At 33.8% G+C, this 23,050-nt stretch overlaps 1 protein-coding gene across 9 annotated transcripts in view; it reads left to right on the top strand.

Annotated features, from left to right (window-relative positions):
- LOC106709076 (potassium voltage-gated channel subfamily KQT member 5) overlaps positions 1 to 23,050 on the top strand; it is a 46,475-nt gene that overhangs the window by 5,683 nt on the left and 17,742 nt on the right. For all 9 annotated transcript variants that reach the window (XM_014500764.2, XM_014500760.2, XM_014500759.2 and 6 more), the window contains 8 exons: positions 7,559 to 7,732; positions 9,311 to 9,445; positions 10,372 to 10,454; positions 11,441 to 11,616; positions 14,264 to 14,392; positions 14,557 to 14,667; positions 14,741 to 14,928; positions 15,279 to 15,436. In XM_014500764.2, coding sequence (XP_014356250.1) covers positions 7,599 to 7,732; positions 9,311 to 9,445; positions 10,372 to 10,454; positions 11,441 to 11,616; positions 14,264 to 14,392; positions 14,557 to 14,667; positions 14,741 to 14,928; positions 15,279 to 15,436 — 1,114 coding nt within the window. In that variant the 5' untranslated portion in view covers positions 7,559 to 7,598. The remainder of the gene's footprint in view (positions 1 to 7,558; positions 7,733 to 9,310; positions 9,446 to 10,371; positions 10,455 to 11,440; positions 11,617 to 14,263; positions 14,393 to 14,556; positions 14,668 to 14,740; positions 14,929 to 15,278; positions 15,437 to 23,050) is intronic.

Raw genomic sequence — 23,050 nt, 5'->3', positions numbered from 1 at the left:
TAGTCGTCTACAAAATTAGTTATAGATACCTACCAGGGAAGAAAGGAAAGATTCACGACTTTACGTTATGCGTACCCAGTGAGATATCAGTGAAACTTTTTCCGGACGATAAAAACTGTCTAAGATCAACCTACGCAAAACATTCAAATCAAACAAAAGCGCAATAGGGTTAAGTATAAAAAGAGTATACTGGAATCTTTACACGCTGAAATAGTTTTATTATCTTCTATGTATGTTTTATTTTACATGCTTGGAATTTCTGACTTAGCGTACGCACATGTCGCATCAAACAATTCTTTATTTTTCTCTAACCTAAACGAGTATAACTTCTACTTAAACAACTATATCATACAACTTTTAGAAACCTCACATAGCATAGAGATTGCTTTCAAGTGCCTTCTTATATAATAACAAAAACATATTATCACGATAGAAATCTTGTATTGCGGTCGACCCGGCAAATCTTGATCGCGTATATTGAATCGGTTTAGTCTGGCACAACAAAGCCGTCCTCTAAATAAAACGTTTTCTCTTTATCGATGGCGAGCTTCATTGATTTCTAGTTTGTCCGCTAATGATTTTATATTATTTAAATAACTTTTATTATTTATGGAATTCTTTGGTGATCAAGTGGATTTTTTTCTGGTACAAAATAGTTAAGTAATGGTGTCTGTTGCAGTTGAACTTAAGAGCGTAATACTGTAAAACATACCACTATCTATAAATTTTTATCACATTTAGAATTCAGTGGTTAAAAAATCATGCAAGATTGAATTGAGAATGTTATAGCCTTATAATATAGCCTACGTGTATTGTTTAGACCAATTAGTGACTGAATTAGGCCAAACCTTGGCTACAAACTTCCAACTTTGTTGATGTACTGATATCGTTATATTGCGTGTGAGAAACCTAAAAAGTAATATTTGTCCATTAATCATTCATATCATTGCTCCATTTAGCGCATAGTCGAGTATAAACGCCAACAGGCCACAATGACTGATAATTGGAATATTATGTAAATTCGCTTTGATGTTTATTACTAAAATTTAACTCGAAATGAATCCTGATTCTCGGAATCCCGTAGGTTAAGGAGTAGATTGAGCTTTGTACATCGTAACTAATTAATATTTAAAATAGTAGGATTACAGACTGGTAAATATCGGCAGATTAAATATCTTGTTATATTTTAGCTTTGTATTGTTTTATACGCCTTAGGAATTTTCCATTCCATATTTCGTGTTAAATCATAGTAAATTAGAGATAAATTTGATTTATAATTACATGGATAGTTTAAAACATTAGAGATACTAACCATTACACTAGTAAAGGAAAATGGCGTATTAGCCACGTTAAACGGAACCATTGGACCATATCCAAGGATGGATAGTTTTATCTATTAAAGCGTTGAACAGATAACCTATTCTTATAAGTGAATAAGATGCATCCAGCCATTTTAGATTCAGCACATTTAACAATTTTACTCTCTGAATTTTATAGATATGAACGTAACGTACGAAACGCTAGATTTTTCTTTCGTTTTAGTCTTGTGCTATTTACTTAAATTAAAAGTGCTCTTTCTTTTGCTCGAAAACAATTAATTATTTCAAGAAATTTATTTTTGTAGTAAACATTTCATAATAGTTCAATAATAAAAACCAATTCTCACCCGAAGCAAAATATCCGTATAAAACATATTATGTTAACTTTTTTGCAATATACGATATCATTCCGAGTGATATTATTTGCATGAATTTATTGCATAGTATGGTTAAAATTATTTTCACAATCAGAAATACTCAAAAAAATCCTATAAGCTTATTCTGTATTCAGATACTGGGTGTAGTTCAGTAAACTTTAATGATCTGATGTAAATATTTTCCTCAAACGAGATCTCATTCGCATTGCAGATTGTGTGCTGCAGGCAAGTATTTGGTATTTCAATTAATTAGTCAGTGTCGAGCCGTTATAGTCGGCACTTGCTTTCAATATTAATCAACAAAATGGTTATTCCCTCAGCTATCGAATACGGTAGTTATATAATATTTCAGAAATACTACTTACCGTGGGTTTCTGAACCAAAATCACCGTTTAAAACATATTGTTATCTCTGTTTTATCCGAAATTACAGGAATAACGATATTTATTAAATAACTAGACAGCAAAATCGTTATCTTTGTCTTACTATTTCTATTAATAAATGGTTATTTTATTTTATATTTGTTATTCTGAATATGTCCATTGGCGGAGTTCTTTTTTTTTACTTCATGTAAACATGCTTTAGTATATGTTTCTAAACATTTTTATCGACCACATCATTCTAAATGTGATCATAATCATTATGTAACTTTTAAATCTCGTAATTCCGTTAGCGATGTTATAATGCGGTTAACCATCCCAGTGTAGATGGCTCTGTCTGTTGTTGAATCCGTATAGATGTTTCTTTAAACCTAGATATGGGATTGAATAACACTATCACGATTCCAATAGTTTTGGTTTTACCGATATTTATACCCATGCCGATTATATAAATTATTATGCTTTACCACAAGGTAAAAGTTATTTTCTGTCCTTACAAATAATTATTTGTGAGTTTGTAACGTATGTTTGTAAAATAAATAACGTGACAAGTTATATACACACGATAATAATATATTCAATGCGAAAGAAATCCTTTTTCAAATACTGTAATACACATGTACACTGAAATGAAAAAAGAAACCCTCATTTATACGATTCGGCAATGAATTTTGAAAAATTTTAAGACTCTACCACCCAGGTTGGGCGGTACGATGTTATACCAAACACTCAGATTCTTATTTTATATATGTGTATACATTTATATGTAGATAGATAACATAACAACCTCTACGTTCTACGTTGATGATTACTTGTTACGACAAACCCGGCGGCACAGCGCAGCAACTTTGGCAGTTACCCGAGAACACAGAACTGAGCTGAACTGATAATTGTACAGTCTACACAAACATGCTATACTTTACTTACCGATTATGATATTCAAGCTGACTGTTAATTGAATTACTACTAGAAGATACCATAACATAAGGTGTTGTTTACATGGAAATTAACTATAACAGTTTATTGCCTGTTATCTTTGATTTCCCGATACTATGCTATAAGAATCTGGCTATAGTTTGTTCTCATGTGTGTGTGAAGTTTCTGTTTATATAATATCCCATAGCTGGAACTTTGTAGCCTAACTAAATAAAGACACTACTAAAAGTTTCTTAAACTCCTTAATGAAAATATTAAGAGTTGATAAATCTCTGCCTACAACAATATAAAACCAACTCGGCTAAAGAAGAAAGTAGCTCACCATTTGACCTGGAAGTAATGTGCCGAATGTGAATTCGTCGTAAACAAGTGAGTGCCTAGACGTGCATCTTGTATTCTTTTGAGTATAAAAATATGGAAGCGTCAAGTGAAAAATTTAACAAGAAAATATTTGTAACATTTCAGATTTGTACGCTCGTATGCATTGTGCACTTACAATATGATAAAATAAGCTCTTTGTGTATTTCCGAACATCGACTCAACAATCATCGAAAAACTAACTCATCGACTTGTAAAAGTTAATACGTTATAATAGTTAATAGATTGATTATATTTGCAATAGGTACATAAGTTGACATGTATTGCTACAGGTTTTATAAAATAAATAGATACCTTTGTAACAAAAAAGGACGCTCAAAGTAAAGGTAAAATAGGAAATATAACAATATAAACAGTAAAATGGAAAACAATAGTTGAAAGACGTTGTAAGGAAGGGGGTCAGACACCCATAACCTCGGGCATAGCTGCTGACAAACAGAAAAAGTATCTTAGTAATATAAAACTTAGGGTGAATTTTATGAAATGCGACACAACTACATCTAATTTCAGTAATGTTAAGTTTAGGTAATATTTTGAATTTTCATTTGACGCAATTAAAGTGCACATCGCTTATTAAAATTTTTCCAATATATTCGAACAATTTTCTAAGATATTGATAAAAAGACTGCAGACAACTTACCTTGTAAATATAAAATGATACTCTTACATTTGCGAAACTTTAGACGAAAACAACGTGTAAAAGTGTCACTTGCCACTAGGCAACGTGAAATAAATTAAATTTAGCGAGAGAACGCCGTCTGCAAGAAGTTTCCCTTTTTATTATCAGTTTCTGGATCGTATAGAGTTTGTGTCTTTTTGCCAAAGCTGTATAACTCGCCATGAACGACTGATGTCACCTTTTAATGTCAACAATAACGATACTTTAAAAGCTTAAAAATCGATACCACACATAAGTAATTGAAGAGAGCATAATGTTTTAACGGGTACATACATACTTTTCGAATAGCGATATCATATAATTCATATTTGTTTTTCACAAGGTAATGGTTTATTAAATAAACTGTTTTGTAAGATTTTCAAATTTGGTTGCAAAATATTACACTTAAAAAGTTAACTTAAGAAAAGAGAAAAATAATGTACCAATGGCGCCTCTGTCCGTTTTTATATCCGAAATAATTTAACAAGATGCTCGCCAGTCACCCAACACATAACTTATACTTTTGTAACTTTGTTTATTTAATCATTAATCTTTTTGCAAATACGCCGATTCATCGAGAAAAATTTATTGAAGATAAAAGTTGTCTTTAACGCGTAATATTTGGGCACATGGCTCGGGAGGTAATGTATTATTAATTGCCGGAAATCTTAGGAAAAGGACCGGCAAAGTGTTTCCTGATTGCGGAATTTTCGCTGAGAAATATATTTTGATGAACGACGGGCTATCACTACATTATAAATACATTGCTATCCAAGAGTGTTTGCTCTTAAATATTAAAAGAACTGAAAGTTAAAGGTGATAAATAAGTAAGGAAGATCTTGGTAAACTATTTATTACAAGGGTTATTTATTTATTATCGATTTGGTTAAATCATATAACTTTGTTGGTCTATACACGTAATTACTTATGCCCAGTGACATGGCATAAGTAAGTGCAGAATGATGACATAGCCATTCAGAAATTGGTTTTAGTCAACTTGCAAGAATTAAAATGTACTTTGACTATTGACATATAATTTTTTTAAGTAGATGGAAATGTTAAAAACATTAAAAATATATGTCGAGAGACGTAAAAAAACGTAAAATCCAAGTATTGCGATAACATAATTAAAGGCCCACGTACCCAGAGAGTTTCCGCGCATTTTACGGGAGAACAAATTACATGGCGCTGAAAAAACACGACCAATTTAATGTACTGTTATTTCCTTTTATCCCAACGTAGGGGAGTTGAGTGGTACTGTAATGCAATTTAATTTGCGAAATTTAATAAATATTTTAAAATTCATCATCCTTGCTTGGAATTTTTCGCAGTTATTTGCTGAATTATAAATTTACAATACCCAAATGAGAGTAAGAAAACCAGGTTATTCTTGATTAAATAAGTGTATTTACATGATTATTAAACTGAAAGGAACGTGTCTTTTGTAACTTTCTAACCTCTCATTTACAGATAGCTAATAGCTTGCACCTTACATAAATCAAACCTAAGATGATTATGATGATAACCCCATAAGTGAAACCACTGTATATATGTATATATGCTAGACAACTTCAATCTGTACAATATCTCCTTCATACATAATAAGCACAAGCAAAATAACATTGAAACTCATTACAAGCATAGTTTAATTTGACGTGAAGGAAAATTAACTTGCTTAGCTGTATTATATATATTCATACGTTCGAGAATAATTAAGCGGGAACCAGATGATACTTTGATGTTAGCTAATTTTACGATTCTACGACAGGTGAATGATTTTCACGAACCATTTCCTTAGAACATGTCAATATTCAAATAAGCCAGGCAAATTCAAATAATTTTAATTATGTTTAATAAGGTACCTTTATTATTTCTTTTTTATTACCTAACATTGAACGTAAATTGGAAAGAACATTTTAGAACTTTCTTAAATAATGAGTGCTTTCCCACGTTTCATTCACTTTCCAACTAACAATAATTTATTGCGAGCACATTTACGACTCCCCCGATTAATAGGTCAAACGAAGTTCAGGAAATATAAACATCCTACTTTTAATTATTATTTTGAATAAATCGTTGCTGTCACGATCAATTCCATTAATTATAATTTGGATTGAACGGAGGACGTGATAGCGAACCCTTTAACTAAGTGGCCATTCTGATAAGGGTTTTAATGAATTTCCTAAAGTTTGTATTTTATTTGTCCGTTATAATTAAATTGATAAGATTATAACATATTTATATATTACTAATATTATAATTGCGAAAGTTTAGATGGATGGATGGATGTTTGTTTAAAGGTATCCCCAGAACGGCTCGACGGATCTTGATGAAATTTGGCACAGATGTAGACCATGGTATGGAAGAAAACATAGGCTACTTGTTACGTTTTTTTTTTAATTACGTGCGGATGTAGTCGCGGGCGAAAGCTAGTATTAATGTATATTTCATAATCGCCCAGTTAATTAAAAATAGAAAAATAGAAGACGATTTAAACGAGCACAAACTCGATGAGGCTGTGTCGTTTTATTGCGAAGTTCCTATATTCCTCTCTCCGCTTTGTTATCGGATCACTACCACGTGATCATAATATGAGTTAATAAATATAAAATATAACTCGGTCTTTCTGAAGAGCATTTTGTAATAAACAAAGAGGAACAGTTACATTAAACATTTTTCTAAATTACTTTTGTAAAGCACAACAATTTACTTCTGAGATTTCTTACAGTGCAATCGTTACAAAATTAATTTAACCACATCCATTCCATCAGCGAGATTGGATTGCCTTTTTAAGTCTTCAATTGCAGAGACAATGAGACGACTGGGGATAAGCTAGGATACTTTTTATGGTCTGAATCTCCCTAATATTCTTTCATTAAATCCCCGCTGAACGTCGAACGCATTGTTCTGGCATCCATAGGTACAACACAAAATATTTTCGTATATCCTTCTAATTTGTTTTGCACCCATATGTTGAGACGGTGCAAAATTATTGCTTTTAAACGAGAACACTGAACATCAGTATTGCTAACAGATGTGGAATCACGTCCGTCAACGAAAATTGTTTACTGATCGGCTGCTAGCGTTTCGAAATGACCGTGCCAAATGAGTACCGGGAAATTGATTTTATCATTCTAACAGTGAATGTCTCAATAATAGTATAGCAACAATCGTTATTATTAGGGTACGAAGTGTTCAAATTAGGTTATTATACTGTGTATATTCACATCCTGCATGGTGTCCGGGTTATTTGCACCATCCTAACTCTTTCTAAAACGTACATAAACGAGGATTATATGGAACTGTAGAGAATGGTTAGAATTTGTCTAATCAGTGTAAGACAAAAAGCGGTGATTAGTTTTGTGTCTAATGGTTAAAGGACATGGATTTTCACAGTCAATCAAGTAGTATCTCGATCGTTCTAGTACCGCCGTGGTGGTCGCGGTGCGGTGGCGAAAGGATGAGGGGCGCGTTGACTGGTGTCTGAACGCCGTGTTGTGTTGGTTGCAGTGAGTGTAAGCGTGGCGGCGACCGGCTGGCGACGCCGCGGATGTCGCTACTCGGCAAGCCACTCAACTACCGCGCCACGCGACGCGACGCGCGCTACCGACGCCTGCAATCCAAGTTCTACAACTTCCTTGAACGCCCGAGGGGATTCAAAGCCGTCCTCTATCATATGATTGTGTAAGTTCTTACACCATTCTACATTTTAACCTTTACATCATATGCAAAACAGATACATGTAAATACTTATACGCAGTAATACCGATTTCCGAATATATCTTTTTTTTTTAAATAACTTTACTTGTAATAGAATACTTAAAATAAACAACCAGGTCAGACAATATTTTTAAGACACCAAACCCACGTGTTTAGCAAACATTCCTATGAACACATATCAATCTTATAAAGCCAAATTTACTCAATTTTGTGTGCAAAACGACGTTGTTTTTACATGACGTCATAAGATGATAGGAACCACGTCTCGGTGTGCGTTATCCAAATTAATTTACTCAGGTAAAACAAATACGAATAGAATCGACTGCTGAAATAACATATTAAATCAACTTCTAATATCAATATGTATCAGACGTTAGTCAAAGAGAATCCTTATCGTAATTCTGATTTATCTTGTTCTCGTACAATAAAGTTAGACACATATTAGTTTTTAAATTTAGATAGACCTAAAATCATTCAATAAATATTTTTCAAATAATAAATTAAAAAAATGACTGTATTCATACTAAATGTTATTTTCTTTTTGGTTAATATGTTTATACATTAAGACATTGACTAAATTACTTTACACGGGAATGGAAACGTAGGGAATAAAATTATCTCAAATATGTGTAACTAATCGTTGATTTCTGAGACCAAAATCCTTCTATATAGAAATATTCTTATCTCTGTATTGACACTTCAATAAGTTTAACTAACAAAAATCGAGTTTACTTGTCTGCCAACGATGTTAGAATGAAACGGATATAAGAAAGTTCTTAGATCTATACCGAATATACATATGTATATGATAGCTTACAACTTTACGTGATAGCAAGTTCTTTTCGTAAAAGTTTTTTTTTTTCAAAAGCAAAATCATAATGTAATCATTTCGTTTTTATCGGGACTTCGTAAAAATTATGGTTTGCACGTACGAGTATGTGGCAATGTTATTAGAGGCCAGCCAAGAAAAGTTAAACAAATTATCCGTTGTAAGGAAATTAGTACTAATAATTTTGGCATCAGGAAACTAAAGATGATATCTTTATTTATGTTACATATTATATTCAATTGAGTTTAGCATATTACAAAGAATTCGGATTACATTTGTGTTAACTATAGAAACACTTGTATTTTTGAAGTGTCAGAAAGACAGAATAACTTTTACAGCTTTTTTCATCTTTAACCTGTTTTTAGATCCCTGGAGATTATTCGTGAAAAAGTTTTCATGTTAGAATTGGGGACCACTTTCACATACAATAACTGGATCACGAAATTGAGTTAACTTTCTAATAGAACAAATCGTCTTGACACTTATTAATTTCACTGTTTATGTTATTAGCTACATCAAAATTATTGACCTCATGTAGTTTCAACATATCATTGAATTTTTTTGTAACTTCTTTCGCCATATTATAATTGACTCATCTAATTTTGTTAACAATAACAACCAGACGATAACTTAAATGATACAATAATTAAGTTTAAAAAAACAACAGTTTTCGTTTGTGGTCAATTATTTTAATAACATTTATATATATTCAGGTTCCTGATGGTGTTTATGTGTCTCTCGCTGTCGGTGTTCTCTACTATCGAGGAGTACGAAGCTAAAGCAGGCATCGTCCTGTTCTATATGGAGACAGTAGTCGTCGTCTGGTTCGCCATTGAATTTATTTTAAGGTAAACGGTTCACATATTTCTTTAAATTTAATATAAATTTCAGGTCGCAAATGTCAGAGTCTAGTGTATAAATCGTTGACGCACCTAAGTTTTTGAACTCAATTAAAAGTTTATAAGTCAATAACAGTGCGCTGTTATTTTCTCTTTTTATTTTCAGAACAGATGATATATTTCTTACCACTAAGAATGTAAAAATTTATCAAAGGCAAATGTGGCATTTTTTACTAACATTTATGTGCTAAGTGATAAATGCGATGTTGTGAATGGAGATATAAGTTAAACTTATCATGCTGTTTATGGATTAAATTTGACTAACTACATATCAGTTTAAGCATTAAACTAATTTTCCTTTGATTCTGCTATAACATTTACTCTGTGTGCGAGGGAAAAGACACTTTATTATTCCATGACATTATTTGTAGAAACGTATCATTGTTATTATTTCCAAATTAGAATTGACAGTAAAATATTCGAACACATTAATGCGAGAGCTATCTTAATTAACAAAGAGTTGTTTTAAACAACGTCAAGACGAGATGACGTAATTGTGTGGGGACGCTACGCTGCTCCCCATCCTCCCCTCCAAGTAATTCATTGCCTACTACAGATGGATCGCAAAGCCTTCTTCTACATTAAGTTTGTATTTTTGTCCTACTTTTGGTACGAAAATGTCATGAGCCAACAGAGTTATACGAAGAACTTGTAGACCGTGTTTGCATAAAGGCCGGTCCCTGACATATACAATTTAATTATGCACACCGCACAAGTTGTCGTGTTTAGTACGTGTAAACTTGCAATTCACGAGGGAGATGAGTAAAGGAACGACACAACTTTAATTAGGTACCTATTCTCTAAGGTATCTTGTACTCACAAATTAATAGTTACTGTAAGTAGAATGTATACTTAATACTTTTATTTCTCAATAGGCTCTGGTCATCAGGATGCAGGTCCCGATATCAAGGATCAATAGGACGACTAAAGTTCTTAAAGCGGCCTTTTTGTATAATAGGTATGTAAAAAAAAATCATAATAATCATAATAATCATAAAATTTGATACGAAAATCGTAAATATTTCTGCTCAAAAAATAACTTTGTCGTGTAAACGAAATAATAGGAGCTAGGGGTAAAATAAATAATATCAACTTTTTTATTGCTTTTTATGCGAAACATTTCCGACGCAGTCACGTTCCGTCTATAAAGCGTGACGAAGTGACCCTATTTCAGGTGCGACCAATCTGACCTTCACATTTCGTCGTCCCCTAGAACAGCAGTGTCGTGCGACCGCGGCTGCGCTCTCTGGGGACTCCCGAGACCGCTGGAGAACATTGCCAACATGTTTTACTATTCGCCTTTATTACCTACATACATACATGTGTCTGTTAGACATTAATGTTGGCGTTATTCTAAAATATTTTTATTCAAATAAAAGTTACAAGCCCGAAATAGATGGGATAAGTAAAAAAAATTTACAAACATTTTTCTATATTTAAAATCATTTACATTGTAATTCCTGGCTTATTTAACAGACCTCAAACATCTATTTATTTTTAACCCGTCTCTACGATCGTCATTTAATCGTCATCTACGATTTAACGTATCAATTTATGCACGGCAAGAATTTTAGTTATACTGTAAAATAAATTTCATGTAATATCTCTTGTCACACCTGAAACGTAATTAAGGATAGCTGTAAAAGCAGAACGGGCTGAGTACTTTTTTAGACAATAAGTACGTTGGGTAATAAATGCTTAAAAATGAGCAATATAAATATCAAACTGTTAATGATATCGTGTTATTATTATCAACCAACGAAATCTTAACCCGCTTGTTGTAAAAAGTTTTATATACTTAGTCTGAATTTTTTATTCATATAACTTCGCCTCGTTTTTGCTAAGAAACAAACATCGTAAACATCATTTCATTACTGTGCGTATCTATCAGTCTTCTGTAATATAGTGTCAAATGGAAAAATTAAGTTAAATGTTATTTATTAGATGTAACAACAATAATGGCGTCGTTGGTGGTGCTGGGCATGGGATCTTCAGGGCAGGTGTTCGCTGCGTCAGCTCTACGGGGTTTGCGATTTTTCCAAATACTTCGCATGGTGCGGATGGACCGGCGTGGCGGCACGTGGAAACTGCTCGGCTCTGTAGTGTATGCACATCGTCAGGTAAAGTCATTCATGAGCAATGAAACGGAATTTCTTTTAATAGTACCCAATACGAACACGTGTTCCTCAATGAAAGAGTAACGTAAACCCTCTATGTGTGTCCTCTACTAGGGCTGGTTGAAAATAATCCGAAACGACAATTAAAAAAAAAGAAATAACATTTTTTTTTACTAGAAACGTAATTTGCAGTCTTTTACGATCTCAATACATGTAATTTTGGGAAATAATAATTATTTGTTTAAAAAATATTCAGCTTTATAGTAAGATAGTTTTCATTTTCATGAAAGTGGAGAAAACGGAGGTTCGTGCCGTCATAAAGTTCTACGTTTTAAAAGGGAAATCGGCGACCCAGATTCAAACTAAGTTGAATAGTGTGTTAGGGGATTCTTCACCTTCATTTAGCACTATCCACTCTTGGGTGGCAGAATTCAAACGAGGACGAACGAGCTGCAATGACGCTCCCCGTAGCGGAAGACCAAATGAGGTAACTACCCCAGAAATGGTCAGTAAAATAAAAAATATCGTATTAGAAGACCGTCGATTAAAACACAGGGAGATAGCCCAAATTGTGAACATCTCATCTGAACGCGTTTTGAACATATTACATGAGCATTTATCTATGAAAAAGCTTTGTGCGAGATGGGTGCCGCGGCTTTTGAACGACGAGCAAAAGAAACAAAGAGTGAATGTTTCAAAGGAGTGTTTGGAACTTTTTAGACGGAATCCCAATGAATTTCTTCGTCGATTTATAACAGTTGATGAGTCCTGGATCCACCACTACACGCCGGAGACCAAAGAGCAGTCTAAACAGTGGACTAAAAGCGGCGAACCCGCACCAAAGAAGGCGAAAACGACATTATCGGCAGGCAAGGTTATGGCAACCGTATTTTGGGATGCTAGAGGTGTCATCTATGTGGATTACCCTGAAAAGGGGAAAACAATAAATGGCCCATACTATGCAAACTTGTTGCAAAAGTTGAGTAACGCAGTGAAACAAGAAAGACCCCACTTGAATAGGAAAAAAATATTGTTCCACCACGATAATGCACCGGTCCACACTGCAAAAGTTGCGATGGCAAAAATTAAAGAGTTACGCCTTGAATTACTGCCCCACCCGCCATATTCGCCAGATTTGGCCCCCTGCGACTTCCATCTGTTTCCAAATTTGAAAAAATGGCTAGGAGGACAGAAATTTTCGTCCAACACTGAAGTGATTGACGCCGTTAATGGCTATTTTGAAGGACTTGACAGTTTTTTTTATAAAAATGGAATAATAGCCCTGGAGAAGCGTTGGTCTAAGTGTATTGAGCTAGGAGGAACATATGTAGAAAAATAAATTAAATTTATTCAAATATCTCTTTTTTCTCCTCTTCATTCCGGATACTTATCAATCAGCCCTCGTATATGGAAGCTATTTTTATACCGAACAATAATGAATGAGTGTTTCACCGTTGTTTGGACATAATAAACGTTTATCAAGGCACGTTTGTGAACACGGGCATTGTTTTGAGTTATTTACGGTAAAACAGATGTGTTGGTAACGCTTCAAATAGATTTTAAAAATTAAGAGGAAATACGGTCGCGGACAGGTTAATTATCGAAATCGAAACAACTTACTCGAACTTATGATGAGCCACGTTACATGAAACAGGTGCGCGTGTGGAATGATTTATCAAATGGACGTATTATTTGTAGATGACCGTTTTGTATAACTCAATAACTTTGCCTTACAGGATAATGGAGTTGTACACACTCAGGCTAGTTAAGTATATGGCTATTTATAATAAAAATTGAACAGCTATAGCGATGACATTGCCAAATGTGGCGTAATAACATGCTATAGAGCTGCCGTCGATTGAAGTTTGTGTTGCGTTTGTGTAGGCGTGATGAGAAAGCGGAACGGAACTGGTGGCAATTTCCTTCGTCTGCCAAATAGGTCGGTGTTACACAAAACAAGGCGAGACGCAATATCCACTCACAATTGGTTCAGGTTAAAGTTTCATGATCACATTCCTGAACAAATAAGACGGGCGCGATCCGCATTTCGCGCCCTTCCTGCAATATTGACTCGGCAAACAGGCTCCAGTTTCCAATGATCCCTTAAGAATAGGGATGAAAGAATCGGGAAAATCACATAACAAATACATTAAATTTTCTTGTATATTTTAGTAAGATTTTATCTGGACCACAGCTATAATAATTGGAAACAAGGAACTTGTGATACGAAATATTATAATAATACGAGTATTCGTCAATGTAAACTTTTTCTACTTTATACGAGCAGTTTTCAGCAGTTCAGAGATCAATGATCTGTGATATCCAATTTCGAAAGTGTCCATCCAGTAATAAATCATGTGTAAGCTTTTTCCTGACCGTGAGCCGTGAGGGAGATTGGACACGAAATATATTTATTTATTGGTTCCTTCCGCGTCTGCTCTATTGTTCCTATTATTTCACTTTTTTCCTTTGAGCATATGTATTATACTTATTTATCTTGGCTTAAAAATATCGCTAGGGAATAAAATAAATTAGTATAAAAAGAATAATTTTATATGCCCAACTCTCCATTAGTGGTACTCTTTTGTAATCCTAAATGTAGTTAGTTATTTAGATTAATTCAACAACTAAGGTTATTAACTTGTTTCAGGAATTAATAACAACTTTATACATAGGCTTCCTCGGCCTTATATTCGCATCGTTTTTAGTTTATTTAGCAGAAAAAGACGTCGCCGACACGAAATTTAAAAACTTTGCTGAAGCTTTATGGTGGGGTGTTGTAAGTATTGTTTATTACTTTATGTTTAAGTCTCAAATTACTTCATATTTTCTAAAAGATTTTCTTAATTAATTCTTTAAAATAATCTAATACAAACTTCGATTCAAGTAAATCAATTTGTAAATGAGTATAGTTAAATTAAGGGTAACCTTGAATTGCCTCAGATCACGCTGTGCACGGTCGGGTACGGCGACATGGTGCCTCAGACTTGGCAGGGGAAATTCATCGCCTCCTTCTGCGCGCTATTAGGGATATCGTTCTTCGCTCTACCCGCTGTGAGAATCACTTAATTAAATCTTTATTACGTCGTAATTGCGGCAAACAAAATAAATATTCGTTATACTGTAGGGTATATTAGGATCGGGTTTCGCGTTAAAAGTGCAGCAGCAACAGCGACAGAAGCACATGATCCGGCGGCGGCAGCCTGCAGCCACGCTCATACAGGCGCTTTGGCGGTGCTACGCCGCCGACGAGCATTCCATGAGCGTCGCCACCTGGAAGATACATCAGATACCACTGCCTAGCCCACAGACCAGGTAACTACTGATCATTATAAAAAAATCTTTGAACTAAAAAAGATTTTATGGCGAAACACAGGTTTTATGGCCCATTTAATGATTGTTTAAAAGTAAACCAAAACAGAATTTTCTTAGAATCCTCAAATTTTTAAATTCAATAAAATTTTCAATTTTTCAATAAAAAAAAAACTGCCTGATGATGAATATTGTCCATTGATATAAAACTCTCCAATAAAACCTCTCCGAACGAAGCCTATATACAAGCTAAACAATATTTTTGTTGTACCGTAGTAGAATAGGAAAATGTAGGTAAGTACCCTTGCCGGAAGCAAAGTGGTAAACGAATGACGAATGTGTATGTGTGACAGTCGGGTTATGAGCGCGTCATTCAAGAACAATGCATCGTTTGTGTCGCGGCTGCCGACGATCCGGCGGCACAAGAGTACGTCGCTGCACTCGCCTGCGCCCGTTCCCGCGCCCCACGCCAAGCACCGCTACGACGTCAACGCTAGCGCTGAAAATCTCGGTGAGTTACACACGACTCATGCTTTGTTAAACTACAACAAAATGAAATGCATCAACACGAGACTAACCAACCACGACCAACAACAATAGGTACGTCACAAAACAAACTTATTTATGCTGTATCGCAATAGAGAGTATAATATGTTATCATTCATCAAAAATAACACGACTCCAAGTTTTGTCAAAAATTCGCGATGTTTATAGAAATAGATTGTTTGTAGTTGGCTTTAAATGTTGTGTATTTGTTGTAATTAGGTATGTATGTCACATAAAACTTAATTTTATTATAAATACCTTCGTCACATTATTTAAAAAGTTACGAATACTTTAAAATTTGACTCGTTAACACATATATAACATTAAAACTAGTGATAAGAAACGCTACGCAAACTCCTTCCTATCAGACAAGCATCTTTAGTTAAAACAACAATAAGCCATATCCTAATCATATCATACATTAAACAATTCTAATAAAAAGCAGAATTGTTTGAAACACTGCCATTTCGAGACAAAGTACGATCACTCAAAGCACATAATTTTGTGTTAATGAATAAATACAAAAGCGACAACAGACGACAGAGACATAGACGAAGGCACGGCGCGCGTCGAGCCGCACACACAACACTGCGTTGTGAAATGTGAATGGAGGTGATATGATATTGCACTGTTTCGTAGATAATCGTACGTCGGGCGGGGACCATGCGTGTTGTCTACTCCATTGTTGGAAAAGCTGCTTTCAAGGTTCTTTTCTTCATTTTTAAACGGCACTATGGCATGACAGTTACAGTCGATAAACTTTGCTGCGTTTCTTATTAATTCTTAATTAGTGAGTACTTTCCAGAAAATGTGAATACACAATAAGCGAATATGTCGACGTGCGCTCGACCGGACTGATATCCGACCTCCGGCGATAGTGGCCACGTCTTTAGCTCCAGTCACGATTGCTGATATCTACTTACCTTCTACTTCCTTCTTTATTTCACTTTATTAAAGAAAAAGATGCACCCGCCTAGTTGAAATTTCGCTTAGAAACAACTTCAAATACTGCTACCAGAAGCTTCAAGTCTCGAGTGAAACAATGGCTTCCAAGTTAAATGCTTCGCGTAAGAGCTAAGGTAGAGATAAATGAAAATATTGATTCTGAGGAATGAAAGAATTCATTCGGCGCAATTAGAGTGCGGTTTATACGATCGACTTCCAGTTTGTAAAGCCGACTAGTGTTGTTCATGTTATCGGAATGGCTTTGTTTAAAGCTTGTATTTTGGTTCGGTTGTGTTCCTTCAACTGAACGGTAACTACGATATTTACACTGCTTTGCAATTATTTATGCATGCCAGATAGCTAATAGGATTTTTGTAAAATAATGGACTCATTCCAGATATAGGTAGCTCATTTATACCTAGGTTTATAAAGTAGTATGTATTTTATATAAAATATTTATATTATACAGATCCACTTGCATAATTATTTTTAAAACTAACCATTATTATCCGCCTGTCCTCGCTTTGTCATTCCCCTTAATTCATCTCAAGTTTTTTGATATGAGTATGATAAAATTTTAAACGCACTTGAAATATGTAACTAATGGACAAGATTATGATGTTTGTAAGTATGACATCTATAAGGATTTTTATAGTAGGTACCATTTGGTAAGCATTTTAAACATGTGAAGTTCGCTATTGACTTGTCATTTACGTTATTTAAGCAAATTAAATACATAAACCTTATTTCTTCGTACATTATTTCAGTTTGCGACTAAAAATATTAAGATGTATTCGTCCTTATTCATTGTATTGCATTCGATTTATTAAAAGTTGTGTGCAAAGAAAAATATTCGCAGACGTTGGGTGACTTTGCCGAGTTTATATAAATTTAATTTTAAAAACTTTTCTGCAAGCAAAAAGTTTTGCAGCGAATAATGTATCTTGGGAACTATACCCTACATTAAATACTACGAAAAAATTTACGATTCCAATTTAAAAATATTTGAAACCCCAGTTTCATAAATTAATTGCAAGAATTAAAAAAAGTAAAAGTTAAGTTAAGTTCGTATCGCTTACATATCAACATATTAAAGGATACTATTGATTAGCAAAAAAAGTTTGTTTAACCCTTATTCTATAATTCATTAGGGTAAAGTATTTTGTTATAATATCGACTTTATAATCTGCAATGTCATAAACACGCGTTGTTATTTGTGGGCCAATCTTTATTGCCGACACATAAAACATTTACGATTGCTTACAACCTCTTATGTTTGTCTTTAACATGATGGAGATGCCATGCAAAGTAATTTATCAATTTGTGCAACTATTTCTGCTTTTGATTTAGTAATATTATACTTGTATTTAACTATTTTCCTTGCAAACTAAAAGACTATCGATATATTTAATCATTCGATTTCCATGCATCAGATTTTGTATAAAGCTTCAAACAGACAGTAATATAGCATCTGTTATTTTTTGACCTCGGTCGAGAACAAAACTCTATTAACGAATCTTATACTAATACATATCCGCAGAAGCTGTCAATTAAATGTCTATCCATCAACGCTTCCGCTCACTTCGAACAAACAAAGCTTTTGTTTTATTGTTATGATGACGAAGGGCAACATTTTGGTGACAAATTTTGATAACAAAATTATCTATTTAATTTGTACATGATAACATCTGCAAAAATGTAAAAAAATTATAACGTCTTAACAAAAAACCCGAACAAAATTGACTGAATCGTTTTGTATTTTATAAATGTTATTAATTTTATTTAAAAACTCGAATAATAAACTTAGGAATCAGAATAAAATGAATTTCAATGCTAGCGACAAACGATTACTTTAAGAATCTTACGTTCGCATAATTTTAAGCTCATGTAGCATACTAACCGCAGTGCAAGAGCACGTCAGACTACGCTTTGCAAAATAGCACCAAGCGCTCTCATTACGAGAGCCCGCTTGTGGCTTGTCGTGCAAAAGATACGCTATTTTCTGATATTATGATTTACTACTGTGACTTGGAGTCTACAGTCTATAGTCTTTCAATTATAATTTGAAAGATAAGATTAGGTAATTGTAACGATTAAAAAAAACATTTTTGTTTTGTAAAATGTAACAATACTGGAATTATTCGAGTTGTTGCTTGATTCTATGACATATGATCTTATAGTACTTCTTCTTCTTCTTGAAGTGCGTCTTCGACTAGCGAAAGTTGGCGATCAGTTCTCCATATAGTATAGTCATCAGTTTTATAGTCCTTTCTATCATAACTTCTACTGCTAATGTTTTTGGAGTCTTAATATATCTTGATAGGGATAAAATTCTTTCTTTACCTGCGTGAAATAAGATGGCTGAAGCTGTAAAACATATTTTCACGTAGTTTTAGTGGGTCGCAAATATTGTCGGAGGTAAGTCTTGCCCCGACATAAATATTGGCAAGGAATATACAAACAAACTTTCTTAGTAGAGTATTTGCAAAATTATTCAACAAATTTGTAATTCAAAATAGGCAAAAAGTTCGCTAAGTAGATTCAAAAATGGAACTGGTTAAATGATAAAGCTAGCTAGTTTAATATCATTATGTATATAATTACCAATACGTGACCTTATAAAACTTGTAGAAACAAATTAAGAGATATTTCTTTTGAACCAGTGTAATATGAATAATGTATAGTTGAAATAATTTTACTATAACCAATTTGCACAATTAAAATTCAGTGCTGGTATCGTTCAGCGTGGCTGACGACTCGTGGCTGCCGGCTTACGTCAGAGACCGCTGCACACCGCACTCGCCTGTTTCATAATCTCTGAGTGACACTTGACGCTAGGCCTTGTTAATTGTAGCATTGAGGCGCAGTTTTGATATAGTTTTGATTTTTTTAAAGTTTTGTTTCTAGAATATAAACTTAAAATTAAACCACATAACATTACAAATTGTTCAATACATCGGTTAAAACGGTTAAAGGTTATGGCAACTGAAACCATAGATCTCCTTTAAATTTCATTTAACTGCCATGCTTTGTAACCGGTTTTGACTGAAATCTCAGACTTCCATAACCAGCCTTATTATTGTAAGTTCTCTACGGAGCTACGGAGCGTAGCCTACGGTCTACAGTTCCGCTATTGCAAATCCAACGATTCTTTTATTCTTTGATAATTGAGATATTAAATTGACTAGCACCAAATTTATGAACAATTTTTTCCACATGACATCAAGGAAATTTGGAAATTAGTAGACGAGCGTCACTTCAAAATTTTCATTACAAAATACTAAATTTATGTTATAAAAAGTACTCTTTGAACATTGAATAACTTGAATATTATCATATGCTAGTGGATAAAAGCTGTATAGGAATGCAATTAACTTTGGCATTGGCCTAGAAAGACTAATACTAAATAACTCAGTGAGCATAAATGTTATTCAATATAATATTATTTCACCATATTATTTGCAAACATATTCACATTATTTAAATAAACACTAACAGCGCAATCCTATATAATATAAATTGATAACGAATAAAAAGTATAGCTTACTAGATGAGCTATGAATTGAGGTGACTATATAAGAAATTAAATAAAACTAGCTTACTCATATCACTTTTTATATCATTTAAAATAGTAACGTTTATTTTAAAAGTTCATTTCTCTGAGAGGTTTTCTTGTTTTATGAATAACCTACGTGTGCATGTTATAGGCTACAGAGAAAGTCTGCTCAATATCGGTTATATTATGCGTATTCTATCATGTAAATCACTGAACGCTTATGAACTGATCATTTACTAGCTGTCAACAGCGACACCGTCAGCGCGGAATTTAAAAAAAGTAGACTATGTGTTCTTCCAGACTATGTTCTACACCTGTGTCAAATTTTATCAAGATCCGCTAAGCCGTTCCGGAGATACCTTCAAACAAACATCCATATATTCATCCATCCATCTAAACATGCGCATTTTTAATATTAGTAAGATTAAAATAATCGAACTCACTTTTTAGATAAATTGAACTTAATTAAGTAGAGAAGCTGGCGGTGATCGTAATTACTTAATAGTTAAATTAAACAGTTAAACGAAGTTGGCAACATTAAATGCTTCATAGAAATTGTTATCGACCTATATTATTAATAAATAATTTACTATCAACTAATTAATGCTCAACTTTTTTTTCTTATACTTATTTAGGACCAAGACTTTCTTAAGTGGTAACATAGAGTGTAGCTGTTGAACACCTTCCAAGTCGCCATAGTGACTTCGAAAAAAGAATAATACTAATTGGTCTCTTTAATTGCAAGACGAAAAATTAAAAGACGTAAACGTTTACTTATTAGCAATAATTTCTCTGTACAATTTGTTTGTGTTTTTTATTGTGTTAATTCAACACGCCACGTCCTCATTGAGTCGTTTATTTTCCTTATCAGTAAATCTCGAGTAGACCTCAGAGGTAAATGAACAACTACCACGATTTAAGTAAGATAAAAGGGTCAAACGGCTTAATATACGTTCAGAAGTGACTCTCGAAAATAAATGTTCTTTAGAGGAGTCGCTCGGCGCGGCGGCAGCGATCCGTACAATTTGCTGACCTCGAACTTGCTTACTTGGGGCTATTCTTCCAACTACATGCTCTTAAAATTAGATCACTTATACTAAAGTCTGAGCGCCGTCGAAAACTAATGCCAATTAAGTGGAATCTCATTCTAGCATTCGTAAGAAATTTCCGATGCCTCTTTTATTGCCCAAGTAGGTATAAAACATTGTGCGCCGACCCCCGTGAGTGGGATAAGGGAGATGATAATGACTTTAATGCCCAGCAGTCATATGGATAATTTCCAATGAGAAATATTCAATTTATCGATCAAGTTTTCTATAAAATTTCGAAAATTCTATAAAACAATTACCTGTAACTAATTACTTAATCCCTTAACTTGCGTAATACCTTACTTTCCCAACCTTGTAAAATAAGCCAAGTAAGCTGTGAAATTATCCTTATTAACAGTGGATAAAAAAGAGAAAGGAAATTTTCAGGTAAAAAGAATATTTCTTTTCTATGTACTTTATAAACAACATCACTCGCCCATGACTAAAATGAAGCGCGGAATAAAATAAAATCTAGTAATAATAGCAATATAGCCGATGATAGTGTAACTGTAATGTAACTTTCTAATGGAAAAATAATTTTTGAAATTGTTCCAGTAGTTTTTGAGTTTATTGGTAACATGCAAAAAATAAACATGTTTCCTCTTTATTATAGGATTGATAACTTGTAATATATTTTATCATCTCATGGAATGGGTATCTATAGTTTCTACAACATCCAAGTTTTACAGATAACTCAGGTGTTTCCCACTGACGTAATATCGAAATGAAACACGTAAACAAGTCACTGGTATAATCTAAACTCAATCTTATTGTTACATTAGTAAGGTTATTTATTCTTAATTCTGAGTTATTACAGACATTTCCTTTTGATGAGGCCTTTTTGTAACTAAGGGTTCAATATCGAGATAAACCTTTCAAACTTCGTTCAAAAGTCTAGAGATAACATGGCAACTCAAATTTTTAATTCTTTTTTCAAATAATAAGTTATTTTGCTTTTTTATATACAGTTACAGATGATAACATAAGTATTCAGATAAAAGATGCGAGCTGTTGTTTGAATTCATCTGCCATATACATACATAGGATAGTATCCATTAAATACAAAAAAGTTTCACAGTGTGAAACATTCGCTCTCAGTTCATTGGCTAAATAATCGATATGAGGCGCAAAGATACAGATGCGAAAGCAATATTACAAAAAGCAGGAAAAATGTCGAAGCTTTGAGTACGGTATAAAAGTGCCCTACATATATAAAAAACTACACTAACATGTTTTTATAACGATATTCTTTAACTTCGTAAAGTAACAACTTGTACAATTTAAAATCTATTATAAAATTAATCTCAGTACTCAGATTTAATTCCGGCAAATGTAAAATGTCTGAGTGGTTCAGGATGCCGACCTAAATAAAGTTCTTTTCACTAAAATATCCAAGTTAGTTTATCGGATTATTAACTTCTGAATATTTAATTAGATTTTTGAACGATTATCATCTGTGGTATGTTTATATGTGCTGATGGTTATTTATAATAATAATAATAATAATAATAATAATCTTTATTTCAAGCCACAGATACAAGCTCATTAATTAGTTAGTAGGATACTTACGAACTATGTTAGTAACAATACAATAAGCTAACTATACACCAAGCGCCACATGCAGCTTTAGGCTGTGATTAATATATTTACAATCTAGCCTACTTGCTATTAAGCTAAGTATGCTGTTGGGACTGGCTCGCACCCTGCGCACCAGGGATGCGCATCTTTTGCGCATTGTGGCATAAAAGCAGTCGACGCGGGCTTCTGCAAACATCGCTGATGCGCTACAGAAGCGAGGCAGTCCCATCAGCACCCTGAAGGCATTATTATATTGAACGCGAAGGTCGTTGTAGGACTTTTGCTTGTATGTCGCCCACAGGCTGCTCGCATAGAAGCTCGTGCAGTAAGCTCTAAACAAAGTGATTTTCACTTCTTTGGAGCATCGGGCAAACCTGCGAGCGATCATATTGGCCCTCACAGACAACGCCCT

The sequence above is a fragment of the Papilio machaon genome, chromosome 2, assembly GCF_912999745.1.
Source record: "Papilio machaon chromosome 2, ilPapMach1.1, whole genome shotgun sequence".
Taxonomy (NCBI): Eukaryota; Metazoa; Arthropoda; class Insecta; order Lepidoptera; family Papilionidae; genus Papilio; species Papilio machaon.
This window is presented reverse-complemented; position numbering and strand designations above follow the sequence as displayed.